The following is an 18,798-nucleotide window of genomic DNA, read 5'->3' on the forward strand; positions in this document are numbered from 1 at the left end:
GCAAGCCCGAATGCACCAGAGTTTAAGTCTCTGCTTATGTCATTCTGGTTATGGTTTACTGAAGTCCCACTGAACTAAGCCAAACATGGCCAAACCCAGACTCCATGTGGGAGGGGACTCTGCAGGAGCATGGTTAATAAATAAATAAATACGCTTCTTCACTGGGGGCCTTCACATGACAGTGTACCACACAAAGGGACTGTAATTTGTCCCTGCAGGTCTCCTTATATTTCTAATAGTTTTGACCACAAGAATCCTGTTAATTTACTAATTCCTTTTTGCTACAAATTTTAGTTTTCTCATAATTATAGGACCCTGTCAGATTTCTTTTGGTTTGCATTTATAGGGTAAATGTTTTTGATTTTTGTATGACTTAAAATCAAATCTTTAATCAAATATATAATTTTTATATTCTTAAAAGCCCTACTTGGATTTTATATTTTAAAAGGGGAGTTAAAATTATTCATGTTTAATGGGAACACAGATACATTTATGCTGATTTCTACCATGTGATCATATGCATGTTTCTGGTTTTTATGCTTCTTGGACTTTTACAGACTCCCTCTTCTTACTAACTCAATATATCTCTCTGCTCCCTTTTATCATCTATAAATTTAGATGCTTTATATTTTATTTTTATTCAATTCCTAGTTATCTTTAGATTATGTTAATGAATTTATGTGTACATCAAAGAAAAGAATTTTACAGTAGCTATTATCTTCAGTGAAAGATGACAAAATAAGCACATTTTTACTTTTCCTTCTCCTGTGCCACCCTGTGCTCCTGGTTTCTATAACAATAATCTGGGCCTTTAGATGAAGAATATTATTATTTAATCCCAACTACAAATCCATGTATATACATTTCTTTCAAAAATTATCTTCAATCATTCTATTAAATTTTCAACCATACCTTCAGTTTCACATATCAGACTACCTAACAGTGGCTCAGACATTAAGGACATTTAATTATGCCGTATAGAAAGAAGAGTGAAGGGAGGCAGGTCTAGAGCTGGTTCAGCAGCTCTTAAATGTCAAGGTGCTATGTGGACATCTCTGACTCTCTTGGCCTTCTCCTCATGGTCACAAGATGGATGCCACATGCCAGATATTTCATCCTTAGACAATCATCTTCAAGGCAGGAAGAAAAGTCAGGCCACCTCACTGCCTGTTTTTATCCAGAAGCAAATTCCTCCCCAAGAAACCTAACAGGAGACTTTCCCTGACACTTCATTGGCCAGAACTTAGTCACATCCCCAACTCTAGACAAATCATTGATAATGGGCAAAAAGTTGTTTTGCTTCATCTTCTGCAGGGATTCTATTAGTAGGAAGGAAAGGAAAATGTTCATCCTATTGGCTTCTAACAATAAAAATCAGGAGTTAGTCTCAACATTAAGTTGTACTGCTTTCATCTTTCAATACCATTTCTTTTATATCAGGTCTTTCACACTATTGAGTTTATTTGCTTGGCAGGGATATTTTCTGTGGAGTCTTTTATACAGTTGGGCTGGTACATGAATGGTTTCCTTTTTTATAGCTGCTTGTCTGAAGTATCTTGGTAAGAAGCAGAGTTTTGTGTCACAATCATTTCCCCTCAAAATTCCATGCACACTGCTTTGTTGTCTTTGGCATTTATGTTGCAAAAATCGAGATTTTTATTTCTTTAAGAGGTAACCTGATTCTTCTGCCTGAGTGGCTTCACGAAGAAGAGAACACATTTTGTCCATTGTTGAATCCCTAGTGCCTAACCCATTGCCTGGAACGTTGACAGGCTTGCCAGGGAATGAATGGATGAAAGAAAACAATTAAGAATCAAGTGCTTGTGGACACTCCCGGCAGAGCATTTTGCCTTCATATTGAAGAGCTTCTTTCGCCTGCATGCTGTAAGTACATAAAGCGAGCTGGGAGCTGGTGTGGCTACCCTCACCACTGTCCCCTTGGCAACGTACTCCCTGTGCCAGCCATCAGATGTGAGCCCCTGTGGGTTGCCCAGTGTGCACCCCAGTGCCTGTGCCCTTTCTGGATGTTTCACAAGGAAGGAGATTCTCCCCTTCCAACTTTCTAGGATTAATTTTTGCTTGTAGCCCTTGTCACAACCAACCTTGGGAGCGTTATTGGGTTCCAGTGGGGGTCGTCCCAAGAGAGGCTTTCTTTTCTGTGAGGTGAATTGAAGGTTGTCAAACCCTTCTCTCAAACCAGTGTCATCTGCATTAAGTCTTAACAGAAATTCCTTGAAATCTCTGGTACGTGGGTGGAATCCTTTTTCAGTTTATAACAATGACAGATTTTCCCCTATCATTATTTTCCTTTGGCTGTTTCAGTGAGAGTTTGAAAGAGAGGCAGGATGGCAAGTTCAATGTGAGGGCTTAAATGTCTGTCACAGAATGGAAGTCTGTCCTTACATTTTTCATAGTCCCTTTAGACAAGAGTTGCCCCCACCTTATAGACCTATGGACTGTATGATGCTCTCCTCTCATCATTAATCCTTCCTGTTTGGGGAGTAAAAGAACAGGTTCTCCTCTATCAGCTCTAGGCTCCCTTTTTGGACCCCTTATTAAAAATATTTTGAATATCCTGACTTTGTCTTTCTCTGTCTCATATCTTAACTTTCATCATTTTTTTCCTTTTCCTCTGAGCTTGGGAAGAATTTCTTGAATTGATCAGGCAGATTGACCCATCACTCAAAAATAAATAATTAAGGCCCCTTTGCTGCTCTCCATCTCTCTTTAATTTCTTCTTCCTCAACTCTTTTATATGTCTTTCTTGTCTCTCCTTTGCTTCTCTTGATCATCACTACCTTCTTTCCAACAACATTGTTACTTTTACCTGCCTAAGGATTTCCAGGCATTCGATGTAGGACTTTCCCCTCTGCACTCCTGAGAAGTCTGACAGCAATCTTCCAGTCTTCAGAATGCTGGCGGACAGCAGCAACGACAGAACTGAATGCATAGCTCTTCTGTCTCCAAGCCTGCCCGACGGAATGATCTGACATTAGCCATACAGAGTGTTCTGGGTACCTCTACTGCATCCTGGTCATCCAGGAAGCCATCCGAGAAGATAATATTAGTTGTAGCAGCCAGCTGGTAACTCTTGAGTCTTAGAGACTCCAACCAGTGCCTTGCTGCCTTGGAGCTACTTGCACCATCCATGGAACCATCAACCTGCAGATTTCAACACTGAGCTTTGGAGCCACCCTGGGATATCCCTTGGAAGGAAGGATTCAAGCTTAACATACAATTGCATTATTCTTTCCCAAGACAGACGTGAGAGCTAGTAGATGGGAGATGTTAAGCAGAAGGTCAGACTAGTCTTTGGACAACACTGGCCGGGAAAATCATGCAAGTAGCTGAGGACAAAGAAGCACACCTTACGGCTTCCTGCCCCACCCACTCAGCCAGTGATGCAAACCATGCAAATGCATCTAGCATAAGGTTTCCTATTTGGTTGGAGATAAAGAATACACTAATAGCTGAGACTTCAGAGGGGGCAGATATGGGACAATACCTTACTTTGGATTAGATTTCTTTTCGCAACACACTAAAATTTCCTCATTCTGCCTAAATGCGTTCTCCAGAGTCCTTTATAAAGCCTCTACTCTCTCTCTCATACACAGATAACAGCTCACCTGTGCCATCCTACTGTGCCAGGCACATCCCGTTTTCCCTTTGAGCAACCCCCCCACTGACCCCACCCATCTGCTACTGCCCCTGAGGAAGGCCCTGCAGCCCCCTGAAGCCAGCTCTTGTCATTGCTCTCTGAGGCTTGTCTACAGGAACTGTAATTCCAAAGGCAGAATGTTAACATTTAAGGATATTGGGTTTCCTCCTACTTCTATAAATAAACCTGAAAAAATTATTTAAATAAAAAAAACCCTGATTATCAGTTTGACTTGAATGAGTTGGAAGGTTTATAAAATTATAGATATGAACTGGCTTTTGAAAATGTTGGGGGAGAATTAGTGATTTCTAGGCATTAGAACATATTTTGATTTTAGTACTCTTTATAAGATATCAAATTATCTCTTCATTAAGAAGATTTTACAATCCTGAAGGGGGCAAGTGCATGGCTTGATTTTGCTATTTACCCCCACCCACAACTCTGTGCACAGACAGGGGCCAGAGAAGGGGAAATAGCCAACCGCCTCTCACCAGCTTGGACAGCTGGCCCTGAGCCACAGTGAACTTGAAGGGTGGGTCCAGCACAAACAAGGTGATAAGTCCACTCTCCAGTCCTAGTTGGGAGTCCTGGAGAATAGGAGAAGGATGTGGAGGACTCCTGATTTCTTCTCTCCTGTACTCAAGGCAAGCTAGTCTATTAAGGAGACAGAAGAACCACAAGGGAAGGCCAATCTGAAGGTTGCAGACACAGATCTGAAGGAGGTCAGGGACCACTTGCTGAACAAGAGCATGTGCCCTTTGGTGCATGGGTGTGGACACAGGAGTAAATATCCCCTCCAGGACTTACCACGCAGCCCTCAGCACAGATTGTTAAGGGCTGAAAGAGCAGCAAAGTGTTCTCTGACAAATGTGTTTCTCAATGTAAATTTACACCAGTTCCAAAATCCCTTTCTACACTGGGGTTTCCTGCTTAAACCTTGAGGCCCATATTGTGGTGCTTCCTTTTTGAAATTAGGCCCCTCAGCTCATATAAAATAAATTCAACAAAAGTCAGCCCTGGAAGTCTGAGCCTTGGGCCAAGAAAACATCAAGAGATCCCTCCCCTGCTACCCCCACCCCCACCCCACCCACTTCTGGGAGAGTAGGTGCACCCAGAGCAGCTGACCTGGAGGGGTTGGAGGAGAGAGTCCCCGAGTGCAAGGTATCTATCTGGGGAATCACCCCGGCCACCGCCACCCAGGGGTTTAAAATGTCCCCTATGGGGGGTTCCCAGGGAACCTGTGGATGGTCTCCAAGGAACCTATGATTCTTCTCTGCCCAGAATGTCTTCCTCCTGGCCCCTCCATTTCCCCAATTTCAGCATCAGGGGTCAGCTCTAAGGCCACAAATCCTGAAAGGGCTAACCCACCCAAATCCAGAGATGGCTCCATGCCCCAACCACCTCTCTCGGGGCACCCTTGGCTCCATGCCACCTGTGCTGTTCCTGGCCTCAGCTGCCTGTGGTGGGGTGGGTTGGGATGGGCTGTGGGTCGGTGGAGGATAACCAAGTGCCCCATAGACAGAGACCCATCTCTACTAGCAGTCCCAGGCCAGATGTACAAAGGCTTGCTGACCTGAACAGTTTGCCCACCTGGGAAGGTGGGGTGGCTGTGCTCGGGTGGCAGGCGTCCCTAGAATAGTGTTCTCTGGGATAATAAGGGCGCAGGTGGGAACATCTTTTCTAGATTCTGGGAGACACTTTGCATGGGCCAAGTCTTAGCAGACGGCCAGCGAAACTTGCAGGTTCCATTCTGGGCCGCGTCGCAGCCCCTCGTCCGGGACAGCAGCTGCCGTGGGCACCGGCGACGAACGGCCGTGCAGCTCCACTCCGCCGCCCAGAGCCTGGAAGCGGCCACTGCGCAGGACGCCCCGGCTCCGCAGCGGTGCCAGACGCTTCCTGCCTTTTCCTGGGCCTGGGTGCTGGGCTCTAGAGGCTGGGCTCGGAGGTTCCCCGGTCGCTCCGCCCCGCCGCCCGCGCTCTGCACAGTGCGCGCCGCGTGCCCGCCTCCCGCCACAACCCCCCACCCGCTGTGCCCTTAGGGGGGCACCCCCACTGGGGCGGGAGGATGGTCCGCCGTGCCCCGGTCGCCGAGTGACGGAGAGGTGACGGTAGCCGCCTTCCCATTTCCGCCCGGCCCGCAGCGCGGCAGGGTGAGTGCCAGCGGAGGCGCTCGGTCCTGCCTCCGCCCTCCCGCGCCGGGGGCTGGCCTTGCCTCGCCGGCGCCTTTTTCCCCCCGCACCGCGGCGCCGCTTCGCCACTCGGGCACCGCAGGTAGGGCAGGAGGCTGGAGTTCCTGCTGCCCGCCGCCCGTAAAATGGTCACCTCGGCTGGACAGCTCGCCGCGTTCGCTCTGGGTATGTACTGCGGCGCGCCCTGAGCCACCTGCCTTCTGCGGCACCCCGCTTTCTCCTGTCCCTTCCATTTCTCTTTCCCGGGGATTGTCTGCGCCTGCTGAAGAGAGTGGAGGGAGGCTATTGCTTTTCCAGGGTTGAAGGCTGGGAGGCAAGGGGAGTCGATAGGGCTTACCAGGGATTTGGGGAACCCGTTGCAAAGTGGGGGACCGTCGAGCGCCCAGGCACTCCTCGGGAAGTGGCCACCTGGGCCGTGCGTGAGAACGCCCGCCCGGGAAGGGGAAGCAGAGTACGAGCTTGAACTTTAATCCGCCGCGGCTCTGTGCTCGTACGCTTGCCCGCACCTACCTGCTTAGCTGGCCGCCTCCAACCAAGCCCGTCTTCACCCGCGTCGGTAGCGTGTAGAGTTGGAGAGGGTGGTGGGCGTTTGACCCTCCGCAGGACCTTGCCTGTTCCCCTTTCGAACCTCCTGTCCACCCCTGAACCCCAGCGACCGGCAGATGTTCACGATCAGCAGGGGCGCCTTCAACTTCTAACTTTAAGAGCTCTAGAGCTTTGGGGTAGGTTTTGGATTTTTGTGCGGATTAATTGTTCTTTTAATTAACTTCCCTGGGAGAAGCGGTTTAAGTGTCAGCCGAGGACAGGAGTGAAATCCTAGACCGAGCGTTACCAATTTCCTTTGAGTTTGTTCTTGGTGGGGAATGACGGACGGGGCAAGGGAGGGGAAGGTAAACCCAGCAAACCTGGGTCGGGTCAGCCGGCCAGTCTTTTTCAGCGGTGAAGTTCGCTGGTCTGTCTGTAAGCGGTAGGGTGCAGCGCTGCGCTGCCTGGCGGGCGCGCACCGCTCGCGGTGCCGGGTCTCTGTGATGTTGAGATAGCAGATTAACAGCCCAGGTGTCCTAGTTATTGCAGTAGCTTCCGTGAAATGAACTGTTCAGTCGACAGTTTTCCCGAGTTTTCCCCCGCACCGCGGCGCCTGTTGCTTGCTACAGGATCATTTATTAGACCTTTGGAAAAGCCATGGAAACCTCCCCCCAACGATGCCCAGAGCCACAGCGTCACCCAATTCGGTGTACGGTTTCAGGGGGTTCATGGGCCCGCCTGTAATCTGCCTATGAAACACTGATTAAAAACGGCCGCAGAAGGAGAGCATCATCTAAGGGGAAATACAGAGCAGTAGTGGAACCGGATGCTCGGAGCTGTACCCCCACCAGAAACTTACCAACAGGTGGCATAATTACAGACGACTTTTTTCCCCCTTTTCCAAGATCTTTTTATTTTTTTTTGGATAGACAATTGTTCTGATTTTAGATCTTTTGTAAACAATAGAATACAGTAGAAGCATCCTGTTTGTGGGTTCCTATTGTAATGCTTTTGCAAATACTAGTAGTAATAATAATAGCTAACGCTATTTGAACACTTTCCCTGTGCCAGGCGCTGTTCTGAGCACTTTACATGTATTAACTCGTTTAATTTTCCTGATGAGGAGGTATTATCATCACCATTTTATAGAGGAGGAAAGTGAAACACCCAGGGCCCACAGTTATTAAGTAGTTGAGCCAGGATTATTATAGTGTGGAAGGAATGTGGGTATGAAAAGTCACCTGTGGTCACTACAGTCCCATCTCCCAGATTTGGGACTTCCTCTTGAGAGAAGATTATGTGTAATTCCTAGGAACTTGCTGCTAAATTAGGTTTTCTGTCAGATTCCTAGTGTCTCCAGGTGGTCTTAGGTTATTCAGTGAAAGTCAGAGGGAGGAAAGCCTTTGGAAGTTGCCCCCACTGTAAGTTGGTCCACAGTATGCTTCCCATGAAGACTGCATTCATTCATCATGTAATTTTTCTCTATTGACTAAGAGTTCAACTTTATCTTTGTTTCCTTCCTTAAGAAAAAGATGTATAAACTTTAAAAGATTGATCAGTATGTAAAACCTGGCTCATACAATTCCAAAATAGAGCAGTTGAGAAAAAAGTAGAGGAGAAGGAGGGCATGAGTAATTTACACCAGTAACGATTCCTTTTTATTTATTTCTTTTTTTAAAAAAAAATATTAGTTATGAGATGGTAAGTATGGGAGCAACTTATGAACTATAAACTATATGACTATCATGTCTGCCTCCCCCCTCACTTTCTGCTGGATTATTAAATATTACTCATCAGTGCCACATGTATCTTTAATTTGTACAGTTCCTCTACAGCTGCTTTTCTCTCTAGTTTTTCTTAAATTAGTTGAAGGCAATTCCAGGCAAATCAGCCAGTGTTCCATCATTCACCAAGATCTAGAAAACTGGGATCTCTTCCCTTCTTCCTGGGGGCAGTCTGAGAAGGAACTGGCTGTTAGGAGGCTCTGTTGATGCTTCTGATTACTTGGAAGCAGAGAGTTGATTGATGTTTTGGCCGAGAGAGAGTGTGGAGACTGTTACAACATTGGAAACATAATCCAGGTTCCTGTGGTGGCTGCCCTCCCATGTCAGGTTTCCGCAGTTGGCTTGACACCTCCAGTCCTACATCCTCCTCTGTGTCCAGGGAGCAAGATGTGTAATCTGGGCAAGTTATTGAGCTTCTCTGTGCCTTGTTTTTCTCATCTGTAAAATAGTGACATTAATAAGATTGTTGAACATATTTAATGAATATAGCATGATGCTTGCATGTAGCAAGAGTTTAATTCATCTTAGTGCCATCATCATCATCATCATTGCTGTTGTTACTTTGAACCCCATAGAATTCCAGATATCACTGCAAGTTATGTCAGTTCTCTTAACTGGAAGAGTTTGTCTGTCTTATTTATCTCATCTCCCAGCTTCTAAGTATTTTCCTAAATCAGAAAATACCACCCAGCTTAAAAACCTACTTAATGATTTTAGTGAATATCGTTTGGCAGATGACAAGTTCAAGCAAGTTTGGGGGTTCTCTTGGACATTGTGAATTCTTTCATTTTTGATACATTTGTATTTCCTCAACATTCAATGGTTGGTTGTTTACTGAAGTCAGCACTAAATCTGTTTTCTCATCTGTAAAGTGGGAATAATAAAACTGTGCCCATCTTACAGGTTGTTTAAGAATCAAATGAGATGCCCCCTGTTTTGAGAGGAATCTTCTGCATCCGTGGATGTTTTGTTGCACTTGTCTAGCTTGGATTAGTACTTAGTCTATAGGCACACACCTGATCATCTACATTTGCCCTCTTACAGTACTAAATTATGTTTTCTACCTTTATCTTGCATCTACCTACCACTTCAGCATTTTATTTAAAAAATAATAATAATAATAAGGGAGAAACTGGGATTCACATATGAATCAAGTATAAAAATCAAACAAATAATCATGTCTGACTTGATTGTTTATAATTCATGATGCATGATCAAAACCGAAAGTTTCTGTGATATGACTGCCCTTGCACTGTTCACCATGTAAGAACTTATTCACTATGTAAGAACTTGTTCACCATGTAAGAACTTGTTCGTTATGCTTCAGAAGATTGGAGACTGTTGAGAATTAGGCGTGGGGTTGATTAATGATTGTGCATTGAGTCCCCTGTACAGAATTTTATTGTTGTTAGCAACCATTTGATCAATAAATATGAGAGATGCCCTCCCAAAAAAAAAAGAATCAAATGAGATGGTAAATGTGGAAGCAATTTATAGACTATAAGAATAAAGGGACACATACACAATGAAATTGATTTTATAATACAGAACTGGGTTTTATAATCCAGAAATAAACATTGTTATTTTTATGGCAACTTTGAGATGTAGGACTGAATTGAGACCTAAAGAAGGACAATCTAGGACATAAAGTGTCATTAAGGATGGGTGGGGATGAAACAGGTCAGCTTCCCTGTGGATTCTGGACTGAGGAACCAGTAAGGGGCATGACGTAAGCTGGTTCTCTTCTCCATTACATGGATGATGTCTTCCAGAGTAGACAGTGGAGGTTTACCCAGGACACATGTTTGCCTTCTTGGGCAGCCATAATTAGGGAAAGTTCACTTAGAATATGGGCTGTAAAGGTGTATATGTAAGCCTTAGAGTCTGTGTTTCCCATATTTGCTTTTCTAAATTTTGGTTTCCTAGGATAAAATGATATTTCTGTAAATACTCAGTGTCCTCTGCAAAGGGAACCTTTCTTATAGGAGTAAACGATGCTTTGTGTTGCCATGGTAACATACAAAAAAATAGCTGCCTTTTCCATTAGACCTATCTCTAAAGGCCTTTTCAAAATGTGTTTGAACAAGGTCCCACTCTTTGGGCCACCCGCTAAAAGGGAAAGGCAATGGCAAGCAGAGGTTAGGTCAACTAAAATGGGATTAGCCTGACACTGAATTAGACATCTCGTGCTTGGTTTCACACACAAAACCCCTCGAGTATCTTCTACAGCAATGCCTTCAAATCACAACCTCCCACCCCCCGGAGAGTTTGGTTAAACCAGATTGCCTGGCAGGAGGTGGGAGAGTTTGTGCATCTAACAAGTTCCCAGGTGTGGCTTATGCTGCTGGTCGGGGAGGGGTGGAAGGGAACATGGGGAAGCACTGTCCTTCAGTCAGTTGCTGTTAGGGAAGCTTCTGGCTTAAGCAATTGCATATTATTTAAAGTACATTCTGACATTTATAAATGCCTCTGTGAATTTATGACCAATTATTATAGGCACTTCTACAGCCTGTCTTGCTGACCAGGGCAGAGTTGGAACTCTTGCTGAGATCCTTAATTGTTTTAAGTGTTCTTGTAGTTTATACATGGAAATTTAATGATCCCATGTTATTAGATGTAAGCTGACCAATTCTAATCATGTCACACTTTCTTTTTTCGGATTGCCATTGCAAATATTTTTAATCACTTCATTTTTAAATACGAGGTTTACTCTATGCAAAAGGCTAATATATTTCAGATTGCATATAGACAGAGGACTAGGGTACTTTTATGGTAACATTTGTTTTCATTTTGCCTTTTTTTTAATTCCTGTGACATGTCAAGTATAAAAACATTTCATAGAATCAGGAAAGCCTGAAAGAATCTGCACTATCAGAACTATCCCTAAGGAGCTCTTCAAGTACATGGATATTCCCTTTAGACCAACTCTAAAGCTCCGGGTAAATTCTTTGGAAGCATTATGAATTGGTTGTATTGAATATGATTTAGATAAGTAGTTGTTACCCAGGCTTAGAAAACATTGGAAGCTTCTTGAAATGGAATTGTATGTACTTGCTAGAGCATTCTATTTTTTTTCTTAAGTCAGAGGGCGTCTCTCCCCTAGTCAAACTAACTCTGTGCTTAATATCTCTGTCTTTAGTTTTTTGTTGTCCCCTTATGTTGAAAATGTTCCAGTTTTTCCAACCTTAGTGTTTACACTTCTCAAGTTCTCGTAAGTGGCTAGGGCTTCTTCAGGAAGGGGTGTGCACATAACTCCTTTGTGTAACAAGTTTGTATAACTTGGTGGGACTCTGACCTGCTATTGCGTTAACTTTTTGGGTTTTAAACTTTGAATATGTGAACTTCTTAGGGTGGGAGCCTCAGCAGCAGAGTCCCGGCCCCTCCTTGTCCTACCTTGAATTAACACTGCTTGGCACTTGCCCTCTCTTCTTCACTCATTTGAAGGCTCCTTGAGGGCAGAGACCCTTGGTCTTCATATTTCACCTTGGTCCCTCTGAGCGCAGGCCAAACCTCAGAGGAGGCTGCTAAGCACTTGATGACTCCTTAAGTGCCAGCGCTGATACTCCAAGTGTAGACTCAGTTGACAAACACTTAGCCACACAGTTACCAATAATCCTGAAAAACTCTTTATTATGATAATTAAGGGAGGTTACATATAAATTCTTAAAAGGCCGATGCTAGTCTTCAGAATATGTCTTAGTATTATTTTTAAATAGATTATGATTTAATGTTTTTAATGGTTGCAGAAACATTTTTCTTTAGACTTTTTAGAAATTCTGGAGGGCATAAGATAAAAAGTGTTTCAATGGCCTGTAATTCTACCACCCAAAGGTAGCCACGATTAACATTTTGTTATATAGTATATGAATGAATGTATAGGTAGATACTCTTTAAAAGCATATATGAATTCCAATAGGATCACACTGTTGAACTTACATTTGTAACTTAGCAGCCTTTCATAATAAACATTTTTATGTCATTAGGCATACATCTATAACATCCTTCTTAGTGGCTGGGAAAAATCCCTTGACTATATTTACTATAATTTAGCCAATTTTGAAGGCCTTTTGACTGTATAGATTTTTCCTATTTCTCACTGTTATGAATAATCCACACACTGTTGCTGTAAATATAAGTTAATACAACTTTTTCAGAAGTCAATATGGCAAGCTATCAGTTTAAAGTGTGTATAACTTAGGTTATCAGTTCCACTTTTTGATGTTTATCCTACATAAATACTTGTCTAATTCTGAAAAAAAAACATATAAGGCATGGTGATTGTTGACTTGTTTATAATACTAACAAGTTGCCAGTATCATGCCCTTATAATTATTTAAGGAGTTTCTGAAAGCTATTTTTATGTATCAATACAATGACTTACTATGTATATATTTAAAAGAATAAAGATATTCATGATAATATTAAATTTAAAAAGGCATAGAACCATATGTATAAGTACTGTACTTTGGTTTGAATTGTTAATTTTTTATAATGAAGATATATTAAATTTATGATGTCTAAAGTAAAAGAAGATTAATGATACAACAGGCATTCTTTTTTTCTTTTTGGGAGTGGGGGGAAAAGGTTATACCCAACTTTATTTCCACAGTGGCAGGTCAATCACTAGAACCTCGTTCACTCAGAGCAAGTCTGCATGCAGCAAGCCGGTCTCTGCCTCTGGGCCTCTCTGCCTGCACAGCCATCTTCTGGCCTTCTGGCCTCGGCGCTGCCACTACTTCAGCCTCTGCTCTCCACAACAGGCATTCTTATACATAAATGTTTGGGACATCTTTGATTGTTTAGGATAAATTCCTAGAAATTAGCCTTTTCTTCTACCAGCCGCGTACAAATGCCCATTTTCTTGAATCTTCCACAGCACTAGACAGCAGTTTTAACATTTGCCAAGCTGATTGGAGAAAAAAGATCTCAGCCCAGTTTTCATATTTAGTGTTTGTTAAGGTGAATACATTTGTTTCTTGGCCATCTGTCATCTTGTTACTTGCACCATAACCTTTTCAAATTTCTTTTTGATTGATCATCCTTTTCTTAGAGTTTTATAACAATAGTACATATAAAAAGGATATTACACTTATTGTGTGTCTTTTACTCTTTTGTTTAAGGTATTTTTCACATACCTAAGGTTTTTATTTTTATGTAGCGGAAACTATATATCTTTTCCCTTAAGCTTTCAACCTTTGCTTATATACTTAGGAAAACCTTCCCTATCCTAAGATAAAGCAAATATTTTATTATTTTTTTCTTCTAATTCTTAGTGGTCTCATATATTATGTTGCACTCTTCTATCTTTAGTTTATTCTAGTGTATGGTGTGAGGCACAACTAATTTCATTTTCTTACAATAGCCCAGTTAATAGTCTCAACTGCTCCTTGTGGAATGATCTGTCCTTTCTACTGTGGTTTGAAATTTCATTTTCATTATATGCTAAATTATTAAAAATCCTTGAATCAGTTTGTGTAATTTTAGTTTGGTTCCATTATTTTGTATTTTTTATCCTTATTGTGAATTTGTTTATTCATGTATTCTACAAATATTTATTGAGCACCTGTTTTATGCTGGGACTGCTTCTAGATACTAGAGAATCTACCAAGAATGACACAAAGTTCTGTTCTCATGGAGCTTGAGTTCTAGCGGGTGAGACCTTTCCCCTGCTTTCTGTTCTAATTAGTTATTGCTGGCATTTGAAAGTTTCTTAAAGAAATATTTATTTTATAATGGTTTTTGTTAATTCTAATATCTTTCAATTGATTCTCTTAGGTTTCACAGGTACATGGCCACATAATCTTAAATACTGATAACTTTGCCTCCTTCCTTTTAATATTTATATCTCTTTAAGTTTTTCTTATAATACTGGTTAGAACTTAAAGAACATTTTTTAAAAGACAGTAGATACCCTTGTATTTTTTTGACTTAGTGATAATGTTTACAGCACTTAACAGTTCAGCATGAGGACAATTTTGTGGTTATATATATGTGAATAAATATATATAGTGTGTGTGTGTGGATATGTATATATGTATACATAAACATATGAGCTTTATCATGTTAATAAAATGTACCTCTCTTCATAACTTACTAAGAGATTTGGCATTTTGCTGCTTGATTTTTAACAGAAGAGATAATACAAGTTTTCTTTTTTTATCCTCCAAATGTTTTGAGAACTTTTATTGAATCAGTTATGTTAAAGCCATTCTTAAATTCCTGGAATGAATCCTTCTTAGCTATATGGGATTATTCTCTGTATATACTGCTAGATTTGATCCATTCTGAAGTATGTGGGGCATTGTTTACTTTTCACATTTTGATATCAGCATTATGTCAGCTTTATAAAATAGATGTTAAGCCAGACCATCTGCTCTAAGCTCTGAAATAGTTGAAATATCATGATAATCAGTGGTTCTGTGAGGCCTGAAAGAAATTGTAGATGAAGCTTTTGAGCCTCATCCCTGTTTAGCAGTCAGTTCAAGTTTTCAACCTCTTGAGTCATTTTTGGTAATTTCTTGTTTTCCTCACAATCTATTCAAATCAGATTTCTAAATTTTTATCACAGATTTATAAATGATCTCCTTTTAACTTGAAGTATATTTTTTTGTACCTGTGGTCCCAGTTAATATAACTTTACCAAATATGAAACAATATAAGTACCCAGGTCCCCAAAATAAAATACATTTTTAAGTTTGTTTTCCTTGGTAATAATATCTTGAGGGGGAAAAAAAACCCTTCTTTTTAATCAAATTTAAGTGAACCAAATTCACATGAAACCTTCATATTTAATAGTGTTCCCAGCAGCCCAGGTAAATAACTAATGTATTTGCATAACTGCATGTTCCCAAGTTGTCATAGTAATGCCATTTCTGATTTGGGTGCTAAGTGGCATGGTAATTTCTAGCAGAGTCTGCTAATCAGCTTCCTATTGATTCCTCCAGCTTTAAAAAATTTAAAAACCTCCAAATACACTACTGCATCCTTTAGATGCAACTATAGCATTTGGAGCAAGGAGACCAAGGCTTGTGTGGGAGACTTTTGTCCCTCTTTGCTCATTTGCTTTTTGTTTTTGTGTTGTTTTTAAGATCAGTACTTCTAGGTAAAAATTTTGGATGCTTACAAAAAGACCATATTTTTAGCCTGAGTTATTCAGGGCCTTTGATTTGAGTTTAAATGAGTTCAGTAAACAATTCTCCTGGGCACTTAGAGGATAGATGCACCTTTACTGCTCTTTTTGTCATCTCTTGCCAGGTCTGAGGCATTCTCTGTGTAATTACTGTACTTCCAAGAGGTTCAGGAGATTAACTGGCTAAATGGTACAGGTAATGCGGTGGCACAAAAGCGACCAAAGCTGATAAATGAGAGGTTTGCAATTACACACTCTGCTCCCCTCCCTCCGCCGGGCCTTGGCAACCAACAGGGAAAACACAAACTTAGGCTGCTTTTCTTGGTTGAAAGAAACCTAAGACCTTTAACTTTTACCATGGCAGTGACTCTGAGGAATTGGTGTCACTATGGAGGGACATAACCTGTTCCCCCTATCTGTCACTGAGCTCAGCTAGAAACTCTGGGCTTGAGCGCTTCTCACCTGGGGACAGTTTCTGGGTTACTGTCTTTGTATTGGAGGAGCACATCATCAAGCCAGTCTGCATGCTGTACACATGCCCAGCCAGCAGATTTAAACAATGACAGATGTTTTTTGCACATAGCAGACCTTGGGTGTTACAATTAGGGTTTCAGGGGATGAATCATGGGTCCCTGAACTGGAATGAAAGCAAGCCTGGGGCCTGAGCATTTTTTAGGGAGGTGAGGTAAACTTGTAGATAACACAATGGAGAACCTTCTGGATCTAGACTGTCTCTAAACGTCATCAACCATTCCCGTGAGGGCACTGTGAATAATACCCTCTGGTTACAACCTCCCTCTGTAGGCCATTCAGGATATACTCCTTCTCTGCCAATCTCAAAATCCTGCTCATTCTTCTCCCAGAATGAAATAGAAATCAGAGTCTACAAACAAAAGAATTTTAAAAAACCCAAATTTGACTCATTAGAGACATCCTCTTGCTGGGTTTAATTAGCAGTTGTCTTACCAGATTGCTCTGTGTGTTTGTATATTCACTTCTTTCCTTCGAAAATGGAATTTGCTATTTTAAAATCTGCTTTTCACTTACAGTATACAGGAAAAACGTTTTTGTGGCAAAAATACAAATATATCTATCAACCTATTCTCTTATTAATGATTGTAACACTTTTCAATATGCAACTCTATCATTGTTTATTTATTCACCCCTTACTGATAGAGATGTAGGTAATTTCAGACTTAAATACCGAAAACTGAAATGAAAATTCTGCACCTAATCATTCCAGCATCTTTTAATTATCTTCTATAGATAAATCTCCACAAATGGATTACTAGGTCAGAAAGCACATACTTTTTTTACTTCTTATGTTTCTACAATCTTCCCTCTAGAAAAGCTGTACAGATTTATACTTCTACCACCTATGTGTAAATGCCTATTTATTGGCAAACTTGCCTATGATGAATACTGTAATTTTCTAGACTCTTCTAATTGTGTTGGTGAAATGGCATCTCATTGTTTTGTATCTCTTTGGTTAAAACCAAAGTTTGTTACAATTGAATATTTTTTCATGTTTGAGTATTTGAATTTATTTTCTTCTGAATTACTCTTTCTGGTTTTAGACTATGTTTTGAGTAGGTTAGTTATTTTCTTATTAATTTGTAAGCAATTTTTAAACAGATATGTTGAAAATATTTTCTTCATTTTGCCTTTTAAATTTATGTGTGCTTGGGTTTTTGTTTTTAACCTTTAAGGACTTAAAATCTGTTCATTATTGCCTCATGGTTTCTACTTGGGGTGGGAAGGGATTTGTTATAACTCTTTGATCTCTCATTTCCCCTGTATTTTAATGTTGTTACTTTTTGGATTTGGATTTGGATTTCAATTCTTTGAGAAGTATTTTGGTTAACAGGAGAAATGAGAATCTACATTACCTTTTTGTCAAATAATGATCCAATTACTCTAATACCATTGGTTGAATAATTTGTTCTCTAGTCAAAGATTTAAATCCCACTTTTGTCACTTGATACATTCCTAGGAGTACTTGGGTGTGTTTGTGGAGTCTCTGTTCTGTTCCATGAATCTGAGGGTCATCCTGTCAATCTCTGGGGTTGGGAACACATCACTGCCCCAGGAACTTGGGGTAGAGAATACTGAGAACCAGGAAAGTAGACAGTATGTAATAGGGGTATCCCTTCACTACTCTCATTTGTGGCAAGACTTCTACTTCCCTCCCACCTAGGGTGTATTGGAGAAAGAAGTATTTGAGGTGGCGGGGGGAGGATTCTTACAGTGTTTTGATACCTGGGGAGAAAGGATGATTAACCTCACTGCTAGGCTTGGTTGAAGACTGATATGCACTGGGTCTGACTATACTGGAAAGGCATGTTGATCCTGTCTATGTGCCCCTATTCTTGCTGGAACCTTGTTTTTGCAGGAATTGGGGTCAGGAGGCAGGCCTGTAATCCTCCATGTGACATTTTGGTTAACTGAGACTATACTTTCACATCCCCTTCTTGAAGGAGAGCAATGCTATGGTCCACCTGGAGCAACAGACCAAATCTGGCACATCTCCTTGGAACAGGGACTAATTAAGGAATCCAAAAAGAACTTAACTGAAAATTGCAACATTCTTTTCTGTATTAAGACAATCTCAGATATAGTAGCCAAAAGAATGCAAGATCAAATTATGAAAATTAATTTTTAGGTAAGACTTCAGATAACTTGTAATTTCCCTTCCCTTGGATTGTTCCAGGATGTGCCCCCAGACTCTAGAGAAATGCGTATGAGTTCCTTGTCTGCCATTTTGGGGGTTTTAGGAAAGTTTGAGAAGTCCTTTCTCATGTGGGTGACTGATTTTCAGATCCTTAAAACGGAGCAAAACATTAACTAAAACAAATAACTTCACCATTCTGCTCGCTTTAGATTTAACTTGCTTTTCTTTTTCTAGGTTTTCCTAAGGTGAAAATTTAGATTAGGTCTTTCTGCTTTCCTAATATATTCATTCAATGATACAGATTTCCCTCTAAGCAGTGCTTGTGCTACATCCCATAAATTTTGATGAATTATATTTTCATTTTTGTTTATTTCAAAAATATTTTTCAACTTCTCTTGAGATTTCTTCTTTGACCCATGTGCTCTTTAGAAGTGTGTTGTTTAATCTCCAGTATTTGGAGGATTTTCCAGCTGTATTTCTGTTTATAGTTTCTAGTTTAACTCCATGTGTCAAGGTGTGTTTGATAGTGCGGAATATGGTCTGTCTTAATGAATTTCATGTGAGCTTAGGAATGCTTACTCTGCCGTTGTTAAGGAGGCTCTGGACGCCAATTATATCCAGTTGGTCAATGGTGGTGTTGAGTTCAACTGTGTCCTTACTGATTTTCCGCCCATGCATCTGCCGGATTCTGATAGGGGGTGGTGTTATCTCTGACTAGTAGTGAATTCGTCTATTTCTCCTTGTGGTTCTATGAATTTTTGCCTCATGTATTCTGAAATTCTATCGTTAGGTGCATACACATTAAGGATTGTTATGTAACTTAATCATTCTTTGATGATTCA

The 18,798-nt window shown here is 41.1% G+C and overlaps 1 protein-coding gene across 3 annotated transcripts in view; it reads left to right on the forward strand.

Moving 5' to 3' along the window:
- Nucleotides 1-5,615: 5,615 nt before the first annotated feature.
- The window catches only part of TGFA (transforming growth factor alpha), a 102,009-nt gene continuing 88,826 nt past the window's right edge, over nt 5,616-18,798 (forward strand). Inside the window, exon 1 of one of the 3 annotated variants that reach the window (XM_073211853.1) lies at nt 5,616-6,012. In XM_073211853.1, the coding sequence (XP_073067954.1) occupies nt 5,973-6,012 (40 nt within the window). In that variant the 5' untranslated portion in view covers nt 5,616-5,972. The remainder of the gene's footprint in view (nt 6,013-18,798) is intronic. The other 2 variants (XM_036998275.2, XM_036998276.2) reach the window with 2 other exon arrangements.

The sequence above is a fragment of the Manis javanica genome, chromosome 1 (assembly GCF_040802235.1).
Source record: "Manis javanica isolate MJ-LG chromosome 1, MJ_LKY, whole genome shotgun sequence".
Lineage (NCBI taxonomy): Eukaryota > Metazoa > Chordata > Mammalia > Pholidota > Manidae > Manis > Manis javanica.